The sequence below is a fragment of the Mus caroli genome, unplaced genomic scaffold (genome assembly GCF_978045245.1).
Source record: "Mus caroli unplaced genomic scaffold, Mus_caroli_1 scaffold_6, whole genome shotgun sequence".
In the NCBI taxonomy this organism is placed as follows: domain Eukaryota; kingdom Metazoa; phylum Chordata; class Mammalia; order Rodentia; family Muridae; genus Mus; species Mus caroli.
This window is the reverse complement of record NW_028227261.1, coordinates 12894697-12909303: the sequence shown is the minus strand read 5'-3', so window position 1 is coordinate 12909303 and position 14607 is coordinate 12894697. Positions and strand designations below refer to the sequence as shown.

Here is a 14607-nt window from a genome sequence, read left to right as displayed (position 1 = left end):
GACAGTACATTTACGGCATATTTAAAATAGCCTACAACTGGGGAAAAGGTTTCCAGGCAACAATCAGTCCAATTGCAGGTGTACAACAAGGCTTAAGGTGTGTCTATATAGAAACTCTTTTACCAAGTACATGTGAGTGAGTAGGTGGGTTCTATAGCTAAAAGACCTAGTGTGGTCTATGACTTAAAGCAAAAAGTCAGCAGACCATAAAGTATATGTGTCATCTCATTTAGATAGGTAATGGTCTAGGGAGGTAAAAGTCTGGAATAACCCGTCTGGGGAATTTAGGTGAGGTCGGCCTCTGTAGCAAAAGACAGATGAGATCTGTCTCTACAGATAACAAAAAGGTGGTGAGGTCTGTCTCTACAGAGAGCAAAAAACGTCACCAGGTCTTTAACAAAATCCACACTCAGCTTTCTGGATGGAATGCAGGTATTTTTTTTTTTTTACCACCTGCATTAAGGAGAAACCCCTTCCTGATTAACATTCCCTGTTCTTAGTGCTTCTGACCTCTGTGCCTTCCTCCAGGTTCCCTGTCCTCCTTCAGGTTCCCAGAATCAAACTGTACCTTTACTGCTACCCTTCTTGGGAAACACTCACTAAATGGAACTTTAGGAAACAATATTTACAAGTTTATAGGTGTCTCTCTGTTGCTAAGTCATCATTTAACAATGCAGATTGTCTTTCTGACACTCCCAGTTTCCTGTGCCCTCTTTTCATTATTTTCCATGTCAACCGCAGTCCCTGTGATCTGGACCCACTGCACACAACTTTCTTGCCAATGTGAAGGCATGTGCTCTGGTCTCCTCAATGAAAGGTGTATCTATAGGATGCCATGACCTGCACAGCTTTAAGATTGACCTGATTAGGGTGAAGGAGAAACCTGATCTGTGGATCACTCTGCCTTTTGCACAACTTTACCAAGCTTGAATTGTCCTAAATATCAGCACAAACCAGATGGTGGTGGCACGAGCCTTTAATTATTTTGATCCCACACTCAGGAGGCAATGTCTATAAGTTCTAGACTAACCTGGACTACAGAGCCAGTTCCAAGACAGCCTGAGCTACACAGAAAAACTCTCTTTCAAAATCTTCACCAAACAGCCCAGGAATGATCAGCACAAAGCACTTAAATGGCTCACATCTGGCCGCCCAGAAATGATCACCACAAAGCACTTGAATGGCTCATATCTGGAAGCCCAGAAATGATCAGCACAAAGCACTTGAATGGCTCATATCTGGAACTCCCCTCGGAATTTCCTGGAGTTCAGTGTCACCCTGATATTTAGAGTGGGACTGTCTCAAAAATAAACACAGAAACTACAGTCTCAAAAAGAAGGGGGGAGTGGCTGGAGAGATGGGTCAGCGGTTAAGAGCACTGGCTGTTCTTCCAGAGGTCCTGAGTTCAATTCCCAGCAACCACATGGTGGCTCACAACCATCAACAGGGGCAGCCAGGCAGATGTATATGCAGCAGAGCACTCATATATTAAATAAAATAAAGTTTAAAAAAAAAATGATTTGACATGAGCAACACACACTGAAGGTTAGCTGGCCCTCCAGTTGCTGAGCCAGCAGGATCTCTGTGAATGGGCCAAGCAGGGTTATGTAGGAAGTCCTTATCTCAAAAAAGAAAAAAAAAATTCAGTAAACTAAGAAACATACAAATGACACATTGAGGTGAACTCAAGGCTAGACTCTGCTGAGTGAGATAGAGTGTCCTAATGAAGCTAAGGAACTTACCTGATCTGAACAAGTTAGCATGTCTCTAGATCCCAGCAGGAGTAAAGAGTGACTCTAAGGGGGATCTAGGCTCCAAAGTCCTCAGGGTTTCTCTGACTGCTCCGACTATTTATATCTTTCCACTGAACCACCCCCTTTGTAGCCATACTTTGTAGCCATACTCTCCCAGAAAAATCTGCAGTCTGATTTCATAGTTGAATCAATACATACTTCCTCACTTTGGGATTTAGATGGTGTCAGAGTGGATTGGATAAAAGCTCAATCCAGGAGAAGAACTTAAACTAGAGCAACAAATAATTAGGAACACATTCATTGGCCAAACTAATGAATACTGGCTTGTTAGTTATGAATTTATGAACTTGTTTTGCTTTTGTTTTTTTTTTTTAATTTTTTGAGGTAGGGTTTCCAGTGTACTTAAGGTTAGCTGGAACTCAGTATGTTGCCAATACTAGGCACAAACTCTCAAAACCCTCCTGCTTCAAACTTCCCTATGATATGCTGTGAGCTGCCACACTTGAGTGACTTTTATTCTATGTGAACAACATAGTTCTGACAGTGAGTCAGCTTAGTGTTTACAGGACTGTTCCTTATAATTGACCTGAAATATAAAGCAGAGAATGTCACTGCTAAAGGACCTTTGGTATGGTCTCCTTCCTAAATCTCTTCTAGAGTTTTAGACCTGTGCTGGATGCTATGGCATGCAAAAGACAAGGGTGGTCTGAGGGCATTCATCGTGTGACTTTGATTCTGAGGATGCAGCTCAGTTGATATGGTATCTCTAGCATGCACATGCACCATTACAGGAGGCAGGAGGATAACCAAATGCTTGAGTCTAGCCTGAGCTACATAATGAAACCAGGTCTCAACCAACAATCCTGAGAGATGTGGTGAAGTATCAAAGAACAGCTTGGCAGTGAGACTTGAAGGGTCAGGCAGTTTACACCATGACCCATCATCTTCTGTTCTCAAAGACTTCATTCCACTAACTGCAACAAGGAGAGCCCTTGCAAGCATCCGCCTCACTAGGTTTACCATGTCCAACCCAATTCTAACCACTGCTCCAAAGCAAATATTAAAGTTTTTAAATAAAAAATGAAAACAGACACTGGGGGTGGGGGAAGGATGGCACCGTGGTTAATAAAATAGGGTCACTAACTTCAGCACAACTGACTCCATGGCGGATGTACCATTCAGGCCACAAAACTCAGCATGTAGAAAGTACTACAAGCAAATACAAAAACAAACCCTAATCCATTATAGTCCATAGTTATAGGAACATCTCTAAATGTACTGATCTTGTTTTTGGCTTCTGTTATTCAGATTCTGGTTGTTTTTGTTAACCTAGAACATGGTGTTTGTTCTAATTTATTTTAAGATTTATTTATTTTATGTATGTAAGTACAGTGTTGCTGTCTTCAGACACACCAGAAGTGGGTATCAGATCTCATTACAGATGGTTGTGAGCCACCATGTGATTGCTGGGAATTGAACTCAAGACCTCTGGAAGAGCAGCCAGTGCTCTTAACCACTGAGCCATCTCTCTAGCCCTTGTTATTAGTTTTAATCCAGAGAATATAAAGAAATGTTCAGTGTGCCATCTTGTGATGCTGTTATCCCTGACTATTGACTGAGGATGAACTAGGTTCCTTTGGGGTCACTGAATCATCACATATGTGTTCCATGGCAGGACACTCAAACCAACAAGTGACTGCAGCCTCCATTACTGTAGAGGGCTGTTGGCTGCAGTGCTTAGTCTGAAACTCTTAAGGCTGCTAAGGACCATTAGAGTCACGGGTCCCTTAATCAGCCACTGTCTTCCTGTCCTAGGAGGTGAGGGATAAGATTTCTCAACCCTCACCATGCTGGTCGATATGGAATCCTAGATGGTCCATGGAACTGATAGCATCAAATGTGCCACCCCTAAGTGACAGATATTAGGGAAGTGGAAAGTCTAGAAACACTTTGATCATCTGTTCTTAAAGAAAGTCATACTCTGACTTTCACTGCACATAAGGGCCATCTAGGACTCCATGTGGATGATCAGGGTAAGGGGACAGTACTCAGATCCTTCATTCCTTGGGACTAGAAATAAGTTATTGTTAGGGAACCTGTGACTCAAATGATGTTTAAGAGCCTTAAGAATCTCAGACTACACATTGCAGCCTTCAGCCATCTACAGTAATGGAGGCTGCAGTCATTTTCTGGTTGAAATGTCCTGCCATCTGGTTCAAATTTATGACTCCCAAGGAACACAGCCCATCTTCAGCCAATATCTAGGGATGACAGGAGCCCAAGTTGTCACATAGAACATTCCTTTTGTCTCTACAGATTAGAACTATTAACAATTTGTGTGAGATACAGAAATAAAATAAAAACAAATGTTGACATTTGGAGTTGAGATGAGCATGGGAGCATGGTTGTTTAGGCTTGCAAGGTGAAAACAATGGGACAGGGTGTTCAATGTCAGCTAGGGCAGAATAAGGAGATCCAGGCAAGTGTGCATCATATGTGATCCTGTCTTGATGAGAATGGGGTCAAAGAACAGGACACTCACTTCTAGGGGAAGACTACTAGAGAATCTTGGTCTTAAAGAGCCCATCTGAGAGAGGGCTTCTAGGTGTGTGGGACTGCTTGGGGAGCATGCAGCAATGGCTGGAGGTATCTTTCTGACTCTTCCCACACGCATGGCAAGAGGGTCCAATCTGTTTTATAGAGTAAAAAGAAGTAGTAGAAGACAACTTTGTGGCTATCTCTCTGAGGAAGTACCCTTTTATATTTTTTTTGCTTGTGTTTGTTTGGCTGATTGGGTTTTTTTTGTTTGTTTTTGTTTTGTTTTGTTTTGTTTTGTTTTGTTTTGTTTTTTTAAGATAGGGACTGTACATATAGCCCTGGCTATCCTGGAATTCCTTATGTAGTCAAAGACAACCTTGAATATCTGGAGATCTACCTATTGTACCCGCTGCATGCTAAAATTAAAGGTGCACTGCTACACCTGCATGTATGTCTGAGCACTATTTCTGTGCACTGCCCAGGAGCAGTCTAGCACTCACAGCATGCCCTTATGCCTCCTATTAGGCTCTGTCAGTGTTGATGTGACATAATTATATCAAATGTCAAATACTATATCAAGTGTCCATTGCAATGGAATTGTGCCTGAAGTGTCCCTATCCTAGGAATCATCACATTTCTTAGTTAGACTTCTGTTGCTAGCATGGATTTTGAAGCATCTTCCACACTGTGTTATGCTTTATGGAAGTCAGCACATAACCACAATGGTATTTAGCACAGGACTTTTAAGCTTTCTTTCTTTCCTTCCTTTCTTTCTTTTTTTTTTTTTTTTAATTTTAAAGATTTATTTATTTATTATATGTAAGTACACTGTAGCTGTCTTCAGATACTCCAGAAGAGGGCGCCAGATCTCGTTATGGATGGTTGTTAGCCACCATGTGGTTGCTGGGATTTGAACTCTGGACCTTTGGAAGAGCAGTCGGGTGCTCTTACCCACTGAGCCATCTCACCAGCCCCCCCTTTTTTTTAACCTATTTTACTCTATGTATTATTGAATGAGAGAGACAGAGGAGACAGAGGCAGAGAGATATTTGAGTGTGAGAATCTCATCACCCAAACATCATGGAGTTCCTGACTGGATGTGAGGATACCCTCTGCCTTGAGTCAACTGTTGTTGTGTGAAATAAAACTTTCACTCAGTGGTTTAAGCTGGATTCAATCTTACAGCAATCCTTCTTCAATGTCTTCAATTCTGAGATATAATCTGATGCCACAATCCTGCTTAACTTCCATGATTTTTTTTTTGGGGGGGGGGAGGCGGGGGTTGGAGATAGGGTTTCTCTGTATAGCCCTGGCTATCCTGGAACTCACTTTGTAGACCAGGCTGGCCTCAAACAAAAAAACTGCCTGCCTCTGCCTCCGAAGCCATGATTTTTGTTTTGTTTTGTTTTGTTTTGTTTTTTGTTTTTTGTTTTTTGTTTTTCGAGACAGGGTTTCTCTGTGTAGCCCTGGCTATCCTGGCACTCACTTTGTAGACCAGGCTGGCCTCGAACTCAGAAATCCGCCTGCCTCTGCCTCCCGAGTGCTGGGATTAAAGGCATGCGCCCCCACGCCCGGCTATGATTTTTTTTTTTAAATCTATTCACTTATTTACTTATTTGGGAGGACAGTCATGGGAGATAGACATTGAGGCGGGAAAACATCCAGGGGAACTTTTCCCAAGCATGTGGGTTCCTGTAAATGAACTTAGATAGTTAGGCTTAATGTCAACACCATTTCCAATTGTGCCTTTTCACAAGCTACATGGCTCCCTGGTTAAATGAAAAAAATTAGTTTTTTTGGCTTTTTGGTTTTTGTTTTTTGTTTTTTATTTTTTAAAGATTTATTTATTATTATATCTAAATACACTGTAGCTGTCTTCAGGCACATCAGAAGAGGGCATCAGATGTCACTGCAGATGGTTGTGAGCCACCATGTGGTTGCTGGGATATGAACTCAGGACCTTCGGAAGAGCAGCCAGTACTCTTAACCACTGAGCCATCTCTCCAGTGCCCAGTTATTTAGTTTTGTTTTTAAGTTTGAGACAGAATACCATTGTGATGCAAGGTGACTGGGTGACACTTGCCTATGTAGATTCAGAGATTCTTTTGCTCCTGCCTCCCAAGTGTTAAAATTTAAGGTGTGAACCACTATACCCTGCTTACTACTCAGTCACAATTTCCTCTTTTTTGGCCAGTACCCTGGCTGATTCTCCAACACTACCCTTTAGGGCACCAAGGACAGCTTCTCCCTCAATGCCCACTTTCTTTGTTTTGGTTTGGATTTACATGAGATTAGAAAAATTGATGTCTGGGCTGGAGAGGTGGCTCAGAGATTAAGAGCACAGACTGCTCTTCCAAAGGTTCCGAGTTCAAATCCCAGCAACCACATGGTGACTCACAACCACCTGTAATGAGATCTGATGCCCTCTTCTGGTGCATCTGAAGACAGCTACCGTGTACTTAAATAAAATAATAAATAAATCGGAAGAAAGAAAGAAAGAAAGAAAGAAAGAAAGAAAGAAAGAAAGAAAGAAAGAAAGGAAGGAAGGAAGGAAGGAAGGAAGGAAGGAAGGAAGGAAGGAAGGAAGGAAGGAAAGAAAGAAAGAAAGAAAGAAAGAAAGAAAGAAAGAAAGAAAGAAAGAAAGAAAGAAAGAAAGAAAGAAAGAAAGAAAGAAAGAAAGAAACAAAGATTGGTGTTTATTAGCTCAAGCTGTCCTCAATCTTGCTGTGTAGCTCAAGACTTTGAATGGACCTGTCTGGCATCCTCCAGCCTCTGCCTTCTCAAACTATCACAGCTGATGACTGACAGAGCATCAGGCTCAGCCTTGATGAAAACTCCAAAACACATTCACAGTTGTGGAAATATTAATTTCCGGTTTATTTTTTCTAAAGGTTTCTCTTTTTTTTTTTTTTTTTTTTTTTTTCCGAGACAGGGTTTCTCTGTGTAGCCCTGGCTGTCCTGGAACTCACTTTGTAGACCAGGCTGGCTTCGAACTCAGAAATCCTCCTGCCTCTGCCCGCTGAGTGCTGGGATTAAAGGCGCGCACCACCATGCCTGGCTTAAAGGTTTCTCGATTATCAGGCCCAGATTAAATCCTGACCTAACCTCAGACAATGTGGGTCACTTATGAGTATAATTCAGCCAGTTGTGCTGCATCAAAACAGTAATCTTCTCAGAAAGAAGAGAAAGGAGGATTGCTGAGAGTCCAAATCAAGATTATCTACAGAGTAAGGCACTGTCACAGAAGTAAATTACAACTCAAGTATATAAATAAGCAAATAACTGAACAAATTGGAAAATAAATAAACGAATCAGTGTTGTGTTATGAATTCATCCATCCCAGAGTCAGGGTTTTGTTCGTTCATTTCTTCTTTCTTCCAGGGAGCTTTGGTTTAGTGACTACTGAGAAAGAAATTCCACATAAGATTAAATGGGTGGAGCAAAGCCATCCAATCAGATAGAAGCTTTTGTTTGTGGTGGAGCTGATAAAGGGCAAGAGGAAAATAGTCTGTAAATGTGCGCCATTGGAACCATAGAAGACACTCGGATCCCTTTAGCCTGCCACCTGGGTCCTAATCAGGTAAGTCCTTAGCCTAGGCCAGGACACCCTAAGTGGTTCTGAGACATTTTAGATATAAGACTGCACAGGTCATCCTGGAATTTGTCTCTTCACATGGACATTGGGCTCCATTCAAAATTCAGGTCTGCTTTCACCTCCAATATTCTCTGCTTCTCCCGCTGAATTTCAAGTGTTGAGACAGGGCCTCACAGTGTTGTACAGGCTCTCTCAGACCTGGCCAGGTGGTAGCTGCACTGGACTGGGAATCAAGGTCCTCTTGTCTGAGCTCCTGAGTGCTGGATTGACCTGCGTGTTCCTCCATATTGTTATTCACATCAAGTGATTGTCTTGTGCTTTGTTGGTTTTTGAGACAAGGCCTCATTTGGTAGACCATGAACCTTTGAATTCCCAGCAGACCTGCTTCAGCCTCCCAACATCTGCGATTCCTGCTGGGAGACATTCACTGTCTTGAATTATGATTTGCTTGGTGCACATTAGAACTTGTTACTTTGCTTTTAGAACTACATTCTGGTTCAATAGTACGCATTAGGCTCAAGCGTGCAGGAATTTACTGGATTCGTCCTCATGAGTGTAAAGATTAAAATCCTAAATGTATTTAAGAACTCCTCTCCCTGTTTGGAGTCAGGGTAACAATATAGAATGCAGTGTCTAGAAAGCATATGTGGCACAAGATGACCTTGAACTATCTCCCAGCCTTTGCTTCCTGATTATTATGATAGTGGAGAAACATGTGTTCCTTTTAAATTTTTTTAGACTTTTAATTTGGGATGAAATCTCATTTGGTCATAAACTCTCTTAGGCTAACTTTGACTGTCAATCCCTCTTTGCACATCAAAAGAAATGGGAATGTAGGACATGGGCCTGTTTCTTCATATCTACCTTTTAAAGTTGTATTTTGTAGCCCATGCCAGCCTTAACGTCATTAGGTGACCCAGGATGACTTGAATATATGGTATTCTCAGTTACAACTCCTCAGTGTTGGATTCTAGGTATTTTCCAGGATAAAATAGTGATAGAAATGAAAGCCTGGTGTTCTTGCATTCCAGGCAATCACTCTAAGTAACTCAACTATGTGTTAAGACCCAGGCTTTAAAATTCTCTCCAAGGATTGGAGAGGTGGCCCAGCAGATGAGACACCACACTGGCTTCTCTTACAGGAGTCCTGGTTTCCTTTGCCAGTACCCATGTCAGAGACCACAGACATGTACAATGCATCTTAATCTCTCTGCTGACCTCCTGGGCGCTGCACGGAAATAGTGCTCAGACATACATGCAGTCCTAATATCCATACACACAAAATAAATAGCATTTTTAAAATTTGAAATAAAATTTCCTCAAAAGGCAAGTTGGAATTTTTTGTTCATATGTTAGTTTTGGTTTAGTTAAGTTTTAGTGAGAAATGACTGGTAGGCTATAATTTTAGTTTTCATTTGTTCAGTAGTGTGAGGGTTTTTGAGACAGGATTTCATCAAGCCCAGGCTGGTCTTATACATCTGGTCTTCTAGTTTTTTCCCCGTTTCTCTGCTGTGTTAGGATTTCAGTTATGGCCTTGTTGTAATATAGCTTATTTGTAATCCCATGAATTATCCTTCATGGGTTGCAGTTTTGTGGTTTAATTGAAATGATTATGCTTTTTGAGACATGGTTTCTCTGTATAGCCCTGGCTGTCCTGGAACTCAACTCTGTAGACCTCTGGGCTGCCTTCAAACTCACAGATCCAGCTACTTCTGCTTTCCAAAGGCTGGGATTAAAGGTGTGTGCCGCCACCGTACAGCTAATTGAAATTATTTTTGGCAGTATCCTATACACAAGCCTGGGAACAGTTTTGTTAGAAGGGTCCACAAGACACAGTGATTTGGGAGACTGTGATATGGGAATGCAGTTGCTTCAGCCTGGTCAATTGACAAGTTCACTACTAAAACAGACAAAAACGTGCCAGGTGGGCTGCTCACACACTCTTAGGATCCTGTCCCTAGGGATATTATCCCCTGTTCCAGGATAGTATGGGGCACATAATTAACCTTTATATATACAATGAAAGGGATGAATTGAGTTGAATGCAACTCTGGTTGAGTACTTGCCTAGCATGGGTCAGGATCAAGACCCTGCTCCGAACAACCTCCATCAGAAACAGACTCATCAATCCATATCATTCTTGCTTGTTTTTGTTGTTTTCAAAAGCTCTTTAACTAGACTGACCTGAAACTCAAAGTGAAGACTAGATAGACTACATGGCATCCTCCTGCCTCTGCCTCTAAAGTCTTGAAATTTCTGGTTTTGCTGACAAGCTCGACATCCATTTAGTATTTGAAAGGCAAACGTTTGAATAAAGAACAAGTTGAGCAATAAGGTGGCACCATATTGGCTAGTGTCCAATTCTAGGATCTTTCAGAGTGAGTTCAAGTCTAGCCAGGGCTACATAGTGAAACCCTGTCTCAATAGAAACAAATAAGCTGCTAAAAGACAGACAAGACGCCCTACACACTTCCAATGTGCTCTGTGCTCCAAAGTAGTATGACATAGCTACGTTCCCTGAATCTGGCTCTAAAACTTTGAAAATAAAAAGTAAGCTGGATGTGGTGGTGAAATCTTTAATCCCAGCACTTGAGAGGCAGAGGCAGGTAGATCTCTGAGTTCAAGGGCAGTCTGGCCCAAAAAGTCAGTTCCTGGACAACCAGGGCTGTTACCCAGAGACACAGTCTTGAAAAATGAAGCAAAGGAAAGGGAGAGAGAAGCAATTTCACCAATTCATAGATTTTTTTTCCCCTGTCTTTGCCAGGATCAATTTGTTGAAAGCAGAATATGGGTTAATTTGGCATATAGCTTTTTTCCATCCTCTCTGGAAGGAGGTTAATATTGGTTTTGCTATAAGGGATAGGGCTCTGTTTTGTTTTGTTTTTTTCCTGGATGCTCCTTTCCAAAGGGATATTGGATTCAGAGTATCGAAGTTTGGAAATGGATGGGACAATGGTGAACATGAATGATTGAGAGAGGCTCCACATGCTGCCCATAAGGGGAGTTTGCTTTTGAGACCACCAAATAGTGAGTGAAATGGAGTAAATTCGGGTCTCTAACGTGGCCACCATGGAAACAGGTGCTGAAGAGTTAAACTCCTCATAAGAGAGACCTTGAAAACACATTCTCTTCTGAATTTTCTCCAGGATCATCTCCCTAAAGATCCATCAGAATGGACTTGGAAGCCCCACCCACACTCCTGCAGCTGGCTGCACAGTGCACGGTGAGGAAGGAGGTGCTGACCATCTCTGATCTGCAGGACCTACCAATGAAGCTCTTTCCACCACTATTCAAGGAGGCTGACATTCAGAGAAAAGCAAAGATGATTAAGCTCCTGGTGGAGTACTGGCCCTATCCTAGGCTTCTTGTTGGTTTGCTGATAGTTAAGCCCAACTTGGAGACTTTCCAGGCTATACTGGAGGGAGTTGGCACATGGCTGAAACGGAAGTATCGTCCCAGGTAAGCCAAATATCAGGTAGGGAAATCTGGGTTTAGAAGAATGAGGTGAAAAGTGGATTAGAGGCTTTGGTCTCAGAGACCTATAGGGGCCTGGAAAGCTTTTGAGTCCTTGTAGCAAATTAAATATGAGATACAGGTTGGTGCAGATACCCCTGTGTCTCCACCGGGTAATAGAAATAGGAGCTGACATGCTGGGAGGTGGTGGCACACACCTTTAATCCCAGCACTTGGGAGACCAAGGCAGGTGAATCTCTGAATTTGAGGCCAGCCTAGTCTATAGACCTACAGAGGCAGGGATACACAGAGAAATCTTGTCTTAAAAAACTAACAAACAAAAAGAAATAAGAGCTGGCAGATATCCAAGGCAACTGAGTGGAGAGATACAGGGCTGGTCTCCAGATGTGGTTCAGGTAAAGTGCACTTGCTTGGCAAGCTAGAGGTTGTATTGGAGACCCAGTACTGAAAACCATGAGTATATAGAAGATAGCAGAGCAGGGGACAAATAGCATCAGATATGAAGAAAAACAGTATTGGGTCTTGATTTCCCTTCTGACCCATCTCCTGTTTTATCAATAGGATGGGGAAGCTTCAAGTGGTTGACTTGAGGAATGGACACCATGACTTCTGGGATATGCAGGCTGGAAGAGAGGGTGGAGACCAGTTAGTAGAAACTATGCCTGAGAAGCAAGAAGTGGAGGGCCACTCAAGGAGGCAGCATTTGAGGGTGTTCAGTGACCTTTCCTTTAAGTCTTCTCGGCATGAAGATAAACAGCAAACACATTTGTTGCAGTGGGCAAAGGACAGAGAGGGTTTCCTGCATATGTGCTGCGAGAAGTTGGAAATTGGAGCATTAGAAGTGTCCAAGGTCAAGAAGGTGTTAAAGCTTTTACAGCCAGAGTTCATCAAGGAGTTGGAACTGAATACAGTGGGGAATCTGTCCAAATTGACAAAACTTGTACCTTGCATAAGCAAGATGAGAAATCTTCAGAAACTCATGCTAGTGCGCATCTTTGGAAGACATACTTACACACCCTTGGAAGAGAGGAATGTCACCAAGATCCTTTCTTTGTTCCCCAAACTCAGCTATCTCCAGCATCTCACTATTGATGATGTCTATTTTCTCAGAGACCACATGAATGAATTGTTCAGGTAAGAAAGGATGGAAGTACTGTTGCTGTTACCAGAGCAAACTTCTTTTTTACATAAGAGAGTAGTGGGCACTAATATCTGCAAGCCACTGTACATTTTACGATGAACATGTAAGCATAATCTTGTTCCATGTGAACTGAATCAGGGCTCATCTGACCACTCACAAATCTGAGCGATGAAGTGGGGTAGATTGTACGGAGAGAGCTGCCATGGTAGAAGACCAGTATTGTGAGTCTTATCTAGTGAGGTTTCCTCAACAGCAATCCTATCTGATCTAATGTGAAGAAATGGGAAAAAGAAGAGGCCACTGTATAGGGAGGGCTCAGATCTGCAGTTTCCCAGGTGAGCTCTGTGTTTCCATTAGATCTGGAAGAACAGACCCTTGCCTTCCCCTAATTCCTAAACACTATACGGCTCCCTGTCTCTTTACCTCTTCACTCTTTTTTATTTATTTATTTATTTATTTATTTATTATTTTTTTATTTTTTGTTTTTTTCGAGACAGGGTTTCTCTGTGTAGTCCTGGCTGTCCTGGCACTCACTTTGTAGACCAGGCTGGCCTCAAACTCAGAAATCAGCCTGCCTCTGCCTCCCGAGTGCTGGGATTAAAGGCATGCGCCACCACGCCCGGCTCACTCTTTTTCCCCATACCCTCTCTCCGCCCTGCTCCCCTACCCACCCACTCCTGCTTCTTGGCCCTGAAGCTGGAAAAACCTCTTCACTCTTTAACCCTGACCATCCACCCCAGCCTTTGCATTCCCTGACCCACTTAAGTCAATGATTCTTTAGGAGGTATCTTGATATATGATTATGGATTCTAAATTTCCTCTTCCTGTGGGCTCTCTTAGCCTAGTTGGTAACTCTAAGTCCCCACTTGTCACTGAAGACTAAGATTGGTGGCTGTGGAATGAGCCAGTCCCACCATGATGGTAATACCCTCATGTCAAAATAGTTTGAGTAAGCCAACTCCCAACAGGCTACACTGGATGCCATCCCAAGATCACTTTGACCCCAACCATGTGATCTCTCCCTAGGTGCCTGGAGGCTCCCTTGTTGTCCCTGACCATCACTCGGTGCCAGATCTCTCAGTCAGACTTGGAGTCATTTGCCCAGCATTGGAACTACGGTCAGCTTAAACATCTGTGCTTGAAAGGTGTCTGTTTATCTACATTGAATGTCAAACCTCTCAAATTTTTCTTAGAGAGTGTTGCAGATACTCTGCAGACTCTAGAATTAGAAGACTGTAGGATGGAGGACTCTAACCTCAGGATCCTTCTGCCTGCCTTGACCAAATGCACCCATCTCACTAGCATCAATTTTTATGACAATAACATCTCCAGGGTTGTTCTGCAGGATCTTCTGCACCGCACAGCCAACATGAGCCAGCTGACCATGGAACTGTACCCTGCCCCATTAGAGGTCTATAATGTGTGGAGTTATTATGTTCAAGTAGAGAAATTTTCTCGGCTTTGTGCTGAGCTCATGAACACACTCATAACTGTAAGACAGCCCAAGTCAGTCTGCTTTGGTACCTATTCCTGTTATGACTGTGATACACGTTGTATCTATGGAAATCAGACCACATTTTGTGAATGCTTGGAGTAAGAACAGGAATACTCCTGTGTACGAAGAAATGAATTCCTAGGGACTGGTCCTTGTCCAGAGGGCCCAGAACACATGGTTTTGGTCATTTCTCAGTATGATGCAAACAATGGTCCAAACTCCTGTCAGGACAGTCTTCACTGGCTTTCTCCTAATTATGAAGCCATTGTCAGATCCTGAGAACCTGATATTCTCTCTGTGGTATGCTCAATTAATTGGTTCTCAAGATTATAGTTAGGACAGTTCTTTGACTGTACACAGAGATGGAGGGATACTGTGTTGTCTAAGCTTTTGTCCCTTAAGAACTCTCAACGTGGCCAGGCAGTGGTGGTACACGCCTTTAATCCCAGAGGCAGAGGCAGAGGCAGGCAGATTTCTGAGTTCAAGGCCAGCCTGGTCTTCAAAATGAGTTCCAGGACAGCCAGAGCTATACAGAGAAACCCTGGACTATACAGAGAAAGCCAGGGCTATACAGAGAAGCCCAAAAACCAAAAAACAACAAAGAAGAAAC

General features: G+C 42.6%; 1 protein-coding gene across 1 annotated transcript; it reads left to right on the top strand.

Moving 5' to 3' along the window:
- The first annotated feature begins 11059 nt into the window (after nucleotides 1-11059).
- LOC110293774 (preferentially expressed antigen in melanoma-like protein 7) lies at nucleotides 11060-14099 on the top strand. Its single transcript, XM_021161640.2, has 3 exons — nucleotides 11060-11346; nucleotides 11923-12495; nucleotides 13529-14099. Exons 1-3 carry the CDS (start codon nucleotides 11060-11062, stop codon nucleotides 14097-14099), a joined length of 1431 nt encoding a protein of 476 aa, XP_021017299.1.
- Nucleotides 14100-14607: the final 508 nt, after the last annotated feature.